Genomic DNA, 12,423 nt, shown 5'->3' with positions numbered 1-12,423 from the left:
ACTATTGACGTCTGGGGTGCTTACACACCTGTAGTTTGGGTCATTTGGTCAGGACCAAGGTTAAAAAAAATTATACATTCTTGTCTTTTATCTGGTCCAGTTCATGTTCACACTGGCTTTTTACAAACAAGGAGGAAAACAAGTACCGACTGACTCGCTGTCGGTCAGTGGAATTTGATTTCCCCATGTGGGTCCATGTAGCGATGATGATGCAGAATGACAGTCACCAAAACTATAAATGATTCAGACCAAAAAAGTTTGACTTTGATTCCTATTCTCCTGTTAGAAATGTGAGAGTACTAAAACAAAACATAACCAGTCATACAGATGTATCTTTTTTTTTTTTTTTATCTTTATGTTCATAACAGAAAGAAGAAATGTATAGAAACAAAACAGGGACAAATAAAAAAAAATCCACCCCCTTCCAGTTGCAGGTTGGAAGGATCCTATTAGTACTGCTAAAGTCTCGCTTTGCCAGACCTTCCTCCTGTCAACACACAACTTTCCAGGATGGGAGAAAAACAAGCTCTGGTTTATCGTCATTTCTGTAAAACCAATCACAATTGTCTCGGGCGGTGCCAAGCGCCAGACGGAGCAACGGCGCCTCTGCAAAATAGCCTCGGGAGGGAACTTGTTTTGGTGGAACATGCGTACATTCAAAGGTTGTTTTAGTCGGGCAACAGAAAACTCAGATTGGAAAGTCTAGCTAGCTGTTTGGATTTACCCTGCAGAGATCTGAGTAGCAGTTAACCATAGTCCTCATAAATCAAGTTTAAAAATGCCAACACAAAGAAAGCCCAAGGTAACGGACATCCAGCCTAAATGAGGGACATCCAGTGGAATTTCCGGCGGCACTGGAGCAATCCCGGAAGTGGAACGTTGTGCATATAGACTAGTACTGCTACAATGTACATGTAAGCCTACATGAGTCTCAGTTACAGTCTTCTACTGTTCCTACAGATAATAAACTAATAAACATCCTCAGGCAGCAATACCATGCTAAAGACCTCTAAAAGGTGACCTCACTGATAATGGGAACTACGTCTGTCTCAAATGCCACACTGATTTATTGTATTTTAAACTGGATGAGCGTCATTACACACCTGTGTTACTACTTGTTGCATTGCTGTCAAACGTATGGGGTAGAAAGGTTTGGAAGATAAACATAAGTAGAAAGAGGATGCAATGAAAAGATAGAGCGGTACAGTACGTCACGCTGATGCTTAGCTTTACATCTGCAGGGGTTCATGACATTGAGAAATCTCCATGTATTTATTGAAAGGAGGATTTTTAGCTTCAGACGATAGCCTAATTAGGTCTGGCAACGGATGCTCATTGAAAAAATCTAAAAAGGAACAACACAAAAACTCTAATGTTCATTCACACTACTTTTTGCTGTTTTGAGATTAGGGATTAACTCAAAACATAGTTTGTCTCATCACAATTTGTCCTGGCTGAATATGGTCAGTTCTTCTTGCACTTTTGCATGCCTTTTGGGTCAGTTATCGCTGTGAGTTCTCTTTTGAGACCTCTTTGTAACAAAAAGGAGAAAAAGAAGTGGGATTAAAATCAGTACAGGCTGTAACTCCTCACTGATGAGTAACTGTCTTCCCCCTCAAAGTGCCACAGAGTTTGAACTTGATGCTGGCTCTGGATTGGTGAATAGCAGCCGATCAACTCAGCGATGAGTTAGGACTAATATTGGAATGTATCAATACTCCCACAGGGCTGAGCTGCTCAGGCAGAGTCCGTCTCCCTTCAGCGTGCCTCCCTGGTCTCCGCGCAGGTATTTGCCGTTCTTGCCACGGATGGCGAGGCGACGGTGCTCCACGAGCTCCAGAGCAAAATCCTCAGGGGCCTCACCATCTGAGCACACCAGCCCAGCACTGTTCACGTACCAGAACCGGCCATCAACGCCTGCGAGTTTGAACACACACAGAGTAGAGCAGAGCAGTAGTAGTGCATCAGTGATTCAGAGTGGACTGACAGGAGTGTGATCAAGTAATGTGATACACGTTTTTTTTTATCACTGAAACACAGATTTGTTTGAGACGGGAGCAAAAAAGAAGAAACATGCATTTAATCCATTGTGTTTGAGTGGGCACATTCTGACCTTTAATGTGGTACGCCCCATTACTGAATTGCAGGGTGAAAATGTCGTAGACTGATCTGCTGCCATCCAGTGTGTTGGAGTTCTTGTGATGGCAGATGAATCCGTTCTCTCCTCTCAGGATCAGCATGGGTCGGTTGATCAGTTTCAAAGTAAGCTGTTCGTCCTCGCCTGACAAAAAGGTGACAGGAAAATCATGAAAACACTATAAGAGAACACGAGAGAAGCCAGAGGGAGGAGGGACATTTAGTTAAGATAAAGAGATGAGTAAAGGAGAAGAAACCCTGAAATTATCTCTTACCTATGGAATCACTGATAGCCATTAGCTGGCCATTTTTCTTGGTGCAGATGTATTTTCCATTGTTAGCCTTTAGTGCCACCTTGTGGCCAAGCCACTCCACTGAAAACATGGTGTTTGCTGACCTGCAGTTGGGGATCACAGGGGAGAAAATGAGACTTTCACATAAATTATTAAAGTACAACCTTTCCCCTCTGAAATGTAGTGTATAAACATATGTATAAAGTAGCATACAAATTTAAATAAAATAAAAGCACCTACAATTATAAGTGCTTTACACCACTGTGATTACATGTTGAGTGCACATGCAAGAATAAAAAAAATAAGGTACGGCAGGTCAACTAAGAGAGAGTGAAGTTTAAAAAATCGTATTTGTCAAGATACGTTCAGGGGTTGAGATCATGTACTCAAACAAGTGATTTATCAATATATGTTAGTATCTGTCATTTAATGCATGCAATCAACTATCCCTATTGTTATTCTTGAAGTGTTAGTTGTCAATCACTTCTATTTTCAATGGACTAATATATAATTTCCATGTATAACTGTCACTTTTTCTTCTGTCCTGTGACAATGTGGCATTATTTCTTAAATACAGATCTGCCATTGTGTCACGAAATTCACTTTATTTCTTAAAGCATGCATGACTATTTAGATTTATATCTTGTGAACTCAGAGGTCAAAGTTTATGTGGAGCAGTGAATTAAAGTGGGACATTTCTGTTTGGATAGTGAGGTAACCATGCATATACTGTAATGGTACAGTACAGTCAGTTTCTATGTAAACCCATAAATGTAAAATAAAGAACTGACACTTTCACTCTGCACAAGTGATATGAGAGCATTCACTCACACTTCAGTGGCAGAACTCTGGATGCCTCCGTGGGCCACCAGGTCCCAGTAGTTCCCTTGGCTGGTGCGGAACGTACACTTCTTGGTTTCCTTGTCGATCTCCATCTGAAATGTCTCCATGTCTGTCTCATTTTCCTGATTGGCTGCAAGACTTACTCCTGGGAGGGGCATAGCAAGCATTTTCAGCATGAAAACTTGAGGATGATTTAATATCTGGAGAAATCCATCCATTCTCTGCAGCTCACATTTTTTTATTAAAGGTTGCATATTGCAAGAAGTGAGATTTCCATGTCTTTATTTATTATAAAGCAGGTCGAGGTGCTATATAAATATTGTGGAATTATTAAAAACGCTCAATCCACAAATAAATGCTGACAGAATGCATGCTAAAACTATTCCTTTAAACGAGCAGTCAGGACTTCAGTTCCAGTGTGATGTCACAACTATACTATATATAGATAGAAAGTGCCATTACAGTGCTGTTACAGTCAGTAAAAATGAAGAAAAAAAAAGCTGGAACCCATTTGTTTTGCTTTCAGTTTGTGCATTCAATGACTTTTGTTTTTATGTTACACAATGGAAATCGTCATTTCAATTCATTACAATGTGAATGATCAAACCCATGATTCCGTATAGCTGTCAGCTAAGGTGGAAATTCGAAAAACCCATGATCAAGCCAAAACCATTTAAAAAAATCTTTACTATTAATAAATAAAATTCCCATTAAAAAAGGAACTGAATCAATGAATAAATAAATTCAATTTCTTTTAAAAGACGGCCATGTAATGCCTGGTTGCAATGACTGCTGCTAAATGCAGAGACTCAGAGAGCTCAGAAGCAGAAGAAATGCTGACCAATCAGAGCAGACTGGGCTTTTTCAGGAGGGGGACTTCAAGAAAATAATGTGTTTTTTGAAGATTAAAGCATCTAAACATGTTCTAGTAAAAGAAAACAAAAAAAAAAAAAACTAAATACAAGTATGAACCTGAAAATGTGCATAGTATGGGACCTGTAATGGTCACTTTCAATTTTAGCAATTTCTCAATTGTATTGCAGTGTTGGAAATTGCATATGTGTAATTACTGCTGAAACCTAAGGCAGCATTAATATGTGTCTTCACAAAAATACATCTGATTGTAGTGAATAGGTGTAATTTGTGCATGAAATAAACAAATTCCTCTACAGACCTCCTTTTTTTCCTATCTGGATTCTCAAGTTGAAAACCAACAAAGCAAAACAGCAACATAGTAGCTTGCTAATCACTTTGTATTGTTATGTTTAACTTGGCCCAGCGTGAAGGAGTTGGTAATCACATTTGATCTTGGGATGTTAGGTTGTTTTAAACAGCACCCTTAATCTGATGTGCCAAGCACATACCTTCCTGAGGCTAGATACGTTTTCACTGATTGTGGTTCAGGATGCCTTTATGGGCAGAATATTTATCTTAATAAAATAAATGCACTAAATGTGCCCAGAACATTTTCCAGAGACAAGCTATCACACACTATATGTGTAGAATGCATGCTTCTAACAATAATATATACTAAACAGAGATAACACTGTGCATCAATTACACTGAGACATCCAAACAGAAACCACACCTCTGATTACCAAACACTTAATAGAAACCACTCAGAAACCAATTATTTTAGCATTTTCATTCCTAACACATTAAACAGAATTGGTGTCAAACATGCGAAAAACACAACACAGTGACATTCTTCCATCTCTGCCTGGCTGCATGCGTTTGGCTTCCAGGTTCCAGATGGCAGCTTTACCATTAACCTCTTCTCTATTTCAGAAGTCCTTTGTGACATTTAAACAGGCCACATTAATATTTTCGACCGTCAGCATTATCAGAAACGTTGGCAGAAATGAAAACAATTGTTTGTTACCACCAAGAGACAGATTGCAGAGAGCTAAATCCCAAATTAGATTATCTCTCCCTACTTCCTTCTCTGGTCCCCCTTCTCTACCTTCCTCCCTTCCCCCATCTCTCCCTCCTTACCCCTGACACCCTCTACCCCCACCTCCGGCCCTGCCTATCTGCCCTCTTCACAGCGGGGCTCTGATATAATCAGCTTCCAAGTGCTACCCGTCCAATCCCTCAATCCCCTCAATAAAAGAATAAAGGAAAAACAGGAAAAGACCAGAGGATTTTATGGTCCACACTTAGCGGGATGTAAAGATAATTACCAACCCCTCTCAACCCTCGAGCTAACGGAGCTATGAATGATCAAACATATGGAAAACATGCTAAAAAATGTCACTGCATTAACCGGCTATGCTGTTTTTTACATCTTAAAGGACACAACGTATACTCATGTGGGGACTTTTATTTAACCAATAAGAACCGAACACTATTTGACAACAGTGCTTTAAAAATAAATGATAAATTAAAGCTTTAGTGCGTAACGTTTTTATAATAATGACTGCCTGTTGCCAAAAGAGTTGATACAAAGCAAATTAAGCCTATCAGCTCCACAACACTCTCTCTGTGTTTCTCAGTATGGCTATGTTTACTAAATGGTGTAGTACAGCGACTTTTGCGTGCAGAAGCTTGAGTGAAGATAATCACCTCTTGTGAAGTGTCCGTTATGTTTTTTTTTTTATTCTCCTTGGCAACGTGTGGAGGAGGGGTGGGGGTGGTGTGTAATCAAGGAAGGCTTGTGTCATGTGGATGCAACGACAGTATTGTTGTCATTACTTTGAATTCCTCATGGGGGAGACAGAAACTACGCACTATAACTTTAAAGACTGAAACTTCAAAAATGATCAGTTAAGGGTAACCTGCAGGTGAGAAAAAATACAATTTTGTCATCCAAAACGATCATACAAGGGTTACAAAGACAAATACAAATACAACAATGCTAAATGAGAATGAACATAAGTCTAACAGAGATGAGACCAATGCTAGTGGTTCAGTGAGGCTGTATTTAGGTACAGCGGTGTTTTGATCTAATATTAACATAGAATGCTAACATGCTAATATGCTCGTTACAGGTGTCCAGTGCATGTACGAACAAAACTTTAACACAATTTTCTAACTAAACTGATTATACTGAATCAACATTGTCACTGAATAAGAGTTCCTCAGCTGAAGCAGTTCTATTTCTGGAAAAACTAAGACTTTCAGGGCATCCATTAGCGTTTAGAAGTCATGGCGCCTCCTTCCTATTCTCCAGCCATGGTCACAACAGCTGAAGACCAAGCTTATTCAAGGAAAGTGCATCGCTATTGAGCTCTTCTGGCTTCCCAAGTTGAAAATGTGGCCAGGGATACTATTTGGTGTTTATAGCAGCAAGCTTGAGGCAGTTGAGATAACTATATAAGGTTCCCTCATCAGTCCTAACTTCTCTTGAGGCCGCTACTTGGACAGTATTTTGACCATTGTCCCATTTAGAGCTCATGTTGTCTGAGCTAATCTCGTCAATGTCAGGCTCCAGTTCTGCTTTGAATGATCTGATTCATAAAATGCACAAAAACGTATTCCTTACCACCAGATCTTCATCTCCAGATCTACGGCCATCAAAACCCTCCAATATCAATTAAACTGCTGCTTTGCACTATACCTGGCCGACGGTAATTTCATTAGATATGCAGATATTTTGCCATTAACCAAAGTATTGAACAAATTAAACATATCATAAGTAGATGGCGCTATTTATATATATTTCTAAATGTATTTCAGTCTGGACCAAAGTGGAGAACTAACCAACGATTGACCAACAATGCCATCCCTAGAGCGATGCCGCTAACATGGAAACCAAAGACAAAGATATTGTCTGGATGTCCAAAGTGAGGTCAACTCAGATTTCTTCTACAATTCATGTTGATGTGTTCTTAGGGCATCACAAGTAATAAATCTAAGCTATGCAGCAAGTGATTTAAGACTATCGAGGAATGCGTACATATTAATGACATCTGCATAATTCAACATAAATGCACGTACACGTACCAGTTTGAAGGGCCTGGTTACATTTGTATACCAGTTGTTCAGCCTAAGCTCGTGGTTCATGGCCGTGTGAATCCCATCTGTTTTTTAGATTCTTTTGGGGCACTTTGCTTTAATTTGATATCTGACCGTAGATACAGACTGGAGGCGAGAGAAAGGGGATGACATGCGACAAAGATGTCATGGTTACTAAGCTACCAGGACACTTTAATCACATCTTATTCACACCCGATAAACTAGGAATCATGAGGTCTTACAACTGGTAAAATTATCATTGATCTTAAGTGCATTTGAAGCATAAATTTCTGCCCCTGTAGTCTGCAGCTATGCCTGGGGGCCCATCACTCTTATTCTCTCTCATCCCGACTCAATGTCATGCTTTGTCTACCTATTCCATGTGTCCATTTCACACTAATTCAACCCAGAAATGATCCCCCGACAGGGCTCAGCTGGGACCTCGCAGCCGCTGTCTGATAGATGAGAGGAGAGGGGACAGAGGAAGGAGATGAGGATGGAGGAAGAGAAAGAAACAGAGAATAGGGGAGAAAGAGATTAGATGCGCTGAAATCCAAGCCAGCAATCTGAGGATATCAATAGCTGTGTTGATGACCATCTTTGACACAGCAGTTGGTCAAGCATACGGAATAAGGTGTTGTCATCATATGCACAGTACACATTCTGATCAGTACACTCCCTGGTGCATCTACAAACACAATCACAAAAAGACACATTTTGGCTCAGACCCCATCCAGCTCCACTTTCTGGCGTTGTCCTACCTGCAGGCTGCAAGTGGAGCAGGCCTAACTAATCCATCAGCGATAGCTGGCTCTGACATCTATTATTAATGGTAAGATGATGCCACTATCCCCCAGTCCCTTATTTTCCTCTTTCTCCCAAACCTTCATCCTCCACAACTGCATTTTCTGTTTTTTTTATTTTTTATTTCAGTCCATTCATTATTTTCAGTGTATCTGTTTCTGGGACGGACCATTTGTGTATGTATGTATTTATGTGCATGTCTTCACATATGTTAATGGAAAGTTTGGACTATTATCTTTTTTTCCCTTTCAGGGCAGAGTGGACCACAGGGAGGTGATGACACACATGATGGCAGATCATCTACATAACACACACACACACACACACACACACACACACACACACACACACACACACACACAAGGCAATAAAGATAAAATAAAGATTATATCAGGGCACAGACAGACATTTCTGCATTCCATTGCTGTTTCGTTAGCACCTTTACAAATATATTCATGCTACCTTCTTCACAGTGACCCTATTTTATTACTAACCCATTCACTGCATTCCTACTCACTTTAAAATAGATAGCGTATGTGACTCCTCTGCGCTAAATGGAGCAGGAACAAAGGGGCTAATATATGTGTAAAGACACAGGTGACATTAAGGAGGATGAAGAGCCCACCTGTCTCCACACATACTCCCATTGTCCTCAACTCCTTTGAGAGTACGATCCTCCCTTCTCTGCTTTCCATTTTCCTCTTTATCTCCTTTAGTAATCATGTTGAACGCAGAGGTAGAAGGTAACAGGGTATATTTACCCAAGTACTGAAGAATTCTGGGGTACTACTGTAGCATAGAGGGATTTTCCATTTTTTACTTTTCTTTCACTTTTAGTCCAACTCAACAATTTAACCTTTCACCTAATATAGATTCTTGCCTTTAACAGTTTGTTTGCTTGCTGACTGATGTGCTGGGGGTAACTGGGTTGGATTAGCGGGTTAGAGTGGGACCCAGAGGGGTAGAAGCTTTGGCCCCAGGTGAGAGGCAGCTTGGGTTTCTGAAAGCAGACTCTCCCTTTGCCTTCCAGGAACAGGGGCCAACTTCATCAATAATTCAACATACCTCAACTCACCACTCGCTGCAGCAGGATGGTATGGTTATGTGTGGGTGAGTGTGTCGGAGAAAGATAAAGCTTTTGTTTGTGCAGAACAAGTGTAGGAAGAGAGAGGGAGAAAGAAAGAAAGAGACAGACAGTAACAGAAAAATGTGAGCATGCTGCAAGTATTTCTGTCTGTGCATACATTGGTACATGAAGCTGCTCTATATGCGTGTGTTTTACTGCACCACATCTTTCCTTTCCCCAGTTTACAGTGCTCCCAGTCGGGTTTCTGTCTGAAGCTCCCACTGCTACCCAGGAACAATGAGCAGGGAGAGATTCAGTTACAGCCCCCGAGGCTGAAGTAACTCAACCCTGCAGACAAGAATCTGCAGCCTGCGGATGGGTGTCATGGCCAAGTATGCTGACAAGCATTGTATGTGTATGCTAATCCACCCCAAATCCAGTTTCAAATCAAACCAGCAAACCATTCACCATCAGCAACTGAACACTTGTCAAAGTCCGTCTAGTGCACTTCTGGTTACATGAAACGTGATCTTCACAATTACAATTTTTCTAGCTTTTACACTGATCAAGAAATTCAACCTAGTTTTTGAGTAAAAAAACAACTTTGAAGCCGATGTGGAGCAGGTGTAATCCATCAGTATAGTAGTGCGGTGTTGTGCCTGCATGCTGATCAAATAACACACTCCAACAGTCCTGTCACAAGACCGAAGAGTAAATACATAATACAGTATCAACAGAGAATTACTGCACAGCCTATAGGTTACAAGCAGCTGTTTCAGTAAACCCAAGGGGCAAAAGAGTAGTGTTAACACAATTACCTAACAAAGCCAGGAGGAACATTTGAGAGGGAATGAAAGGGGATTTTCGAAAAGACCATTTATGATAAATTATTTGGCCAAACCTTCTATTATATTGAATGTGCTGCATTTTATAAAAGAGTATCCACCATTCCAGTAATACAACACCGTCTCTGACAACATTAAAACTCATTCATAAAAACTCATTGCAAATTGTTGGTGAGAAATATATTTCTGTAGTTATTCCCAACATAGGTGCCTAATAAATCTGTCACAAGTGCAAGACTTAATACCGACTGTGGACCAGCCTAAATCAGTTGCAGCCCTAAAACAAATGACGTATTCGTCTCAGGTCTCCCAGATGAGGCTGATAGTCTTCTATATCAGCCTCATCTATCTTGTTTTCCTACAGAGATGCAACTCTCCAATGTGATGTCGATGCATGGTGGTGTGCAGACTACATTACCCATTCATACCATGCATCCCTTATCAGCTGTGAATCATTAGTGAGTGGCCAATTTCCTCAACCATGCATATTCAGCATACCCACAAGTTACTTGTGGGGGATGCAATTTACATTTACATGTAAATTGTAAGCTCAGTTTTCTGGGGGCGTATCAGTGCACTGCATGTACTGTATATGCTAGTAATAGTAACTGTAGTTGTAGTATTTGTTGTCTCTCTGCTTCATTATGTATATGTGTAGGCCAGTGTGTCCACTACAGGCTCATGTGACCACCCTCAGCAGCACATAAGGTCAGACTTCGGCCATTTAATCAGACGTTCCGTGTCAGGCTTTAGGGAACTTAGGAAGATGCAAAAGTTGTGGCTTGTGTATGCATGCAAGGCCCGAAGGCAGAATCTCCTGCTGATGACGTGTCTGTGTTTTTCTTACCTTGTCTTATGGAGACATATCGCCCATTGGCGGCCATCAGAACCACCTGTGGATGGCTCTCCTCTAGGTCAAACAGTTCATCTTTGCCCGGCTTGGAGCACCGTCCAGACCTCAGGGTGCCCGTAGGCCCCATGGGAGACAAATACTTCCCCTCACAGTCTTTAAAGGCCAGCTTCCCACACTTCAGCTCCAGCATGTACGCCGTGGCCCTCCCACTCTGCGTCAGCAGCTTCCCATCATTGCTGAGGAAGCGGCTGTCACAGGTCTTAAGGCAGTACTTCCCATCCAGGTAGACAAGTGTAAGGAGCGCTGCCACACCCCAGGGAATGTTCATATCCACAGCGATTTCCCCATCCTCCATAGAGAGGTGGGCGTAACGCTTGCGGGCCACAGACAGCAGGTTGGCCTGCGGATGGAGAGCCAGGTGCACTGCCCACAGCTCGGCATCTGTGATTACCTGGGCAAAGCAGGACAGGTAGTCCCGAGAGCCACCGAAGAAGCGGAGGTGCTGCTCAGACTGCAGGGCCCAGCGACCGTCTGATTGAGCCACGATGAGGAAGCGGCAGTCCGAATTGTGCCCATCAGACTCACAGGTGACTTTGCCGTCCTTGTCTGAGGCCAGGTAGCGTCCCAAGTGGCTGCGCAAGTAGACCAGCTGGGTGTCCTGAGAGTCCTGCTCGAGAGTCCATATCTGCTTCTTCTTCAGGCTGGGTGCTGACGCATTCACCTGAGAGAGAAGGGAATGTTCCGACATAGAGCATGAAGGCTTTTTATTATGTTCTATATGTACAACAAATCTGACAAGCGCATGCCTAAAAAGAGACACCAAAAAGCATGCAAATTTATTACAATTCTTTTATGTTGAATGACATGTTTGTACCTTGAAGCCAAAGGCCTCAGCAGTGAGGTAGCGACCCTCATGGTTGATTAGACCAAACTGTAACTTCAAGGGACGGTTCCCATTAGCAGGCATCTTCACCTGTGGAATCAGAAATGTGGGAGACAGAAAGAGAACAAGAAGTGAGGCAAGTTAGGGGGAAAGGAGAAAGAGAGTAGGCAAATAGACCTGACATGATGCAGGAGTGAGGGGTATGCATAAAAGGGGGAGGGGGGGGTATAACAGGTTTTATTTTAAAGAGGTGCGGAAAAAGGAAAGGGATGAAGTCATGGAGAATGATGAAATGAGAATGTCCTAAAGACAGGAAATCAATTCATTAAGGTACAGTATATAAAGCACTCCCAAAACCACAAATTCCTTCCCCCGCCCATGGCTTCATTATACATTTTTCCAGCTACAGCCTCCTAATTCACTTACTGTGGTTTTGTGGCTTCCCCTCTGCAGTTTCTGCGGCTGTAATTCCAGCTCCCAGATTTAAGAGGCTTCTTTCGCCAAGCGTCCTCTTGTAATTCTCTCTCTCTCTCCTTCTCTGGCGGGCTCTCACGTTCTGTTGATCAGGTCTCCCGGCTCTCCTCCACCACTACCTCTCCCCATCTAATCAGGCAGCAAAGACTTGAGTCAACCTTGATCTCGCTTTAGTGCGGAATCCGGCTTCAACCTCTCTTTCACTGTAGACTAGTTTTGTTCTCGACTGCTTATCTCCACTTCTGCAGCCGAAACCTCTCCTTCTCTCC

General features: G+C 42.0%; 1 protein-coding gene across 1 annotated transcript; it reads right to left on the bottom strand.

The window, feature by feature from the left end:
- Positions 1-827: 827 nt before the first annotated feature.
- On the bottom strand, positions 828-11,764 carry fscn2b (fascin actin-bundling protein 2b, retinal). The gene is made up of 6 exons (XM_028568375.1): positions 11,672-11,764; positions 10,792-11,518; positions 3,261-3,417; positions 2,412-2,533; positions 2,114-2,281; positions 828-1,917 (listed from the first exon to the last, which is right to left on the bottom strand). Exons 1-6 carry the CDS (start codon positions 11,762-11,764, stop codon positions 1,712-1,714), a joined length of 1,473 nt encoding a protein of 490 aa, XP_028424176.1. The 3' UTR covers positions 828-1,711.
- Positions 11,765-12,423: the final 659 nt, after the last annotated feature.

Source organism: Perca flavescens, chromosome 21 (genome assembly GCF_004354835.1).
Source record: "Perca flavescens isolate YP-PL-M2 chromosome 21, PFLA_1.0, whole genome shotgun sequence".
NCBI classification, from domain to species: Eukaryota; Metazoa; Chordata; class Actinopteri; order Perciformes; family Percidae; genus Perca; species Perca flavescens.
This window is presented reverse-complemented; position numbering and strand designations above follow the sequence as displayed.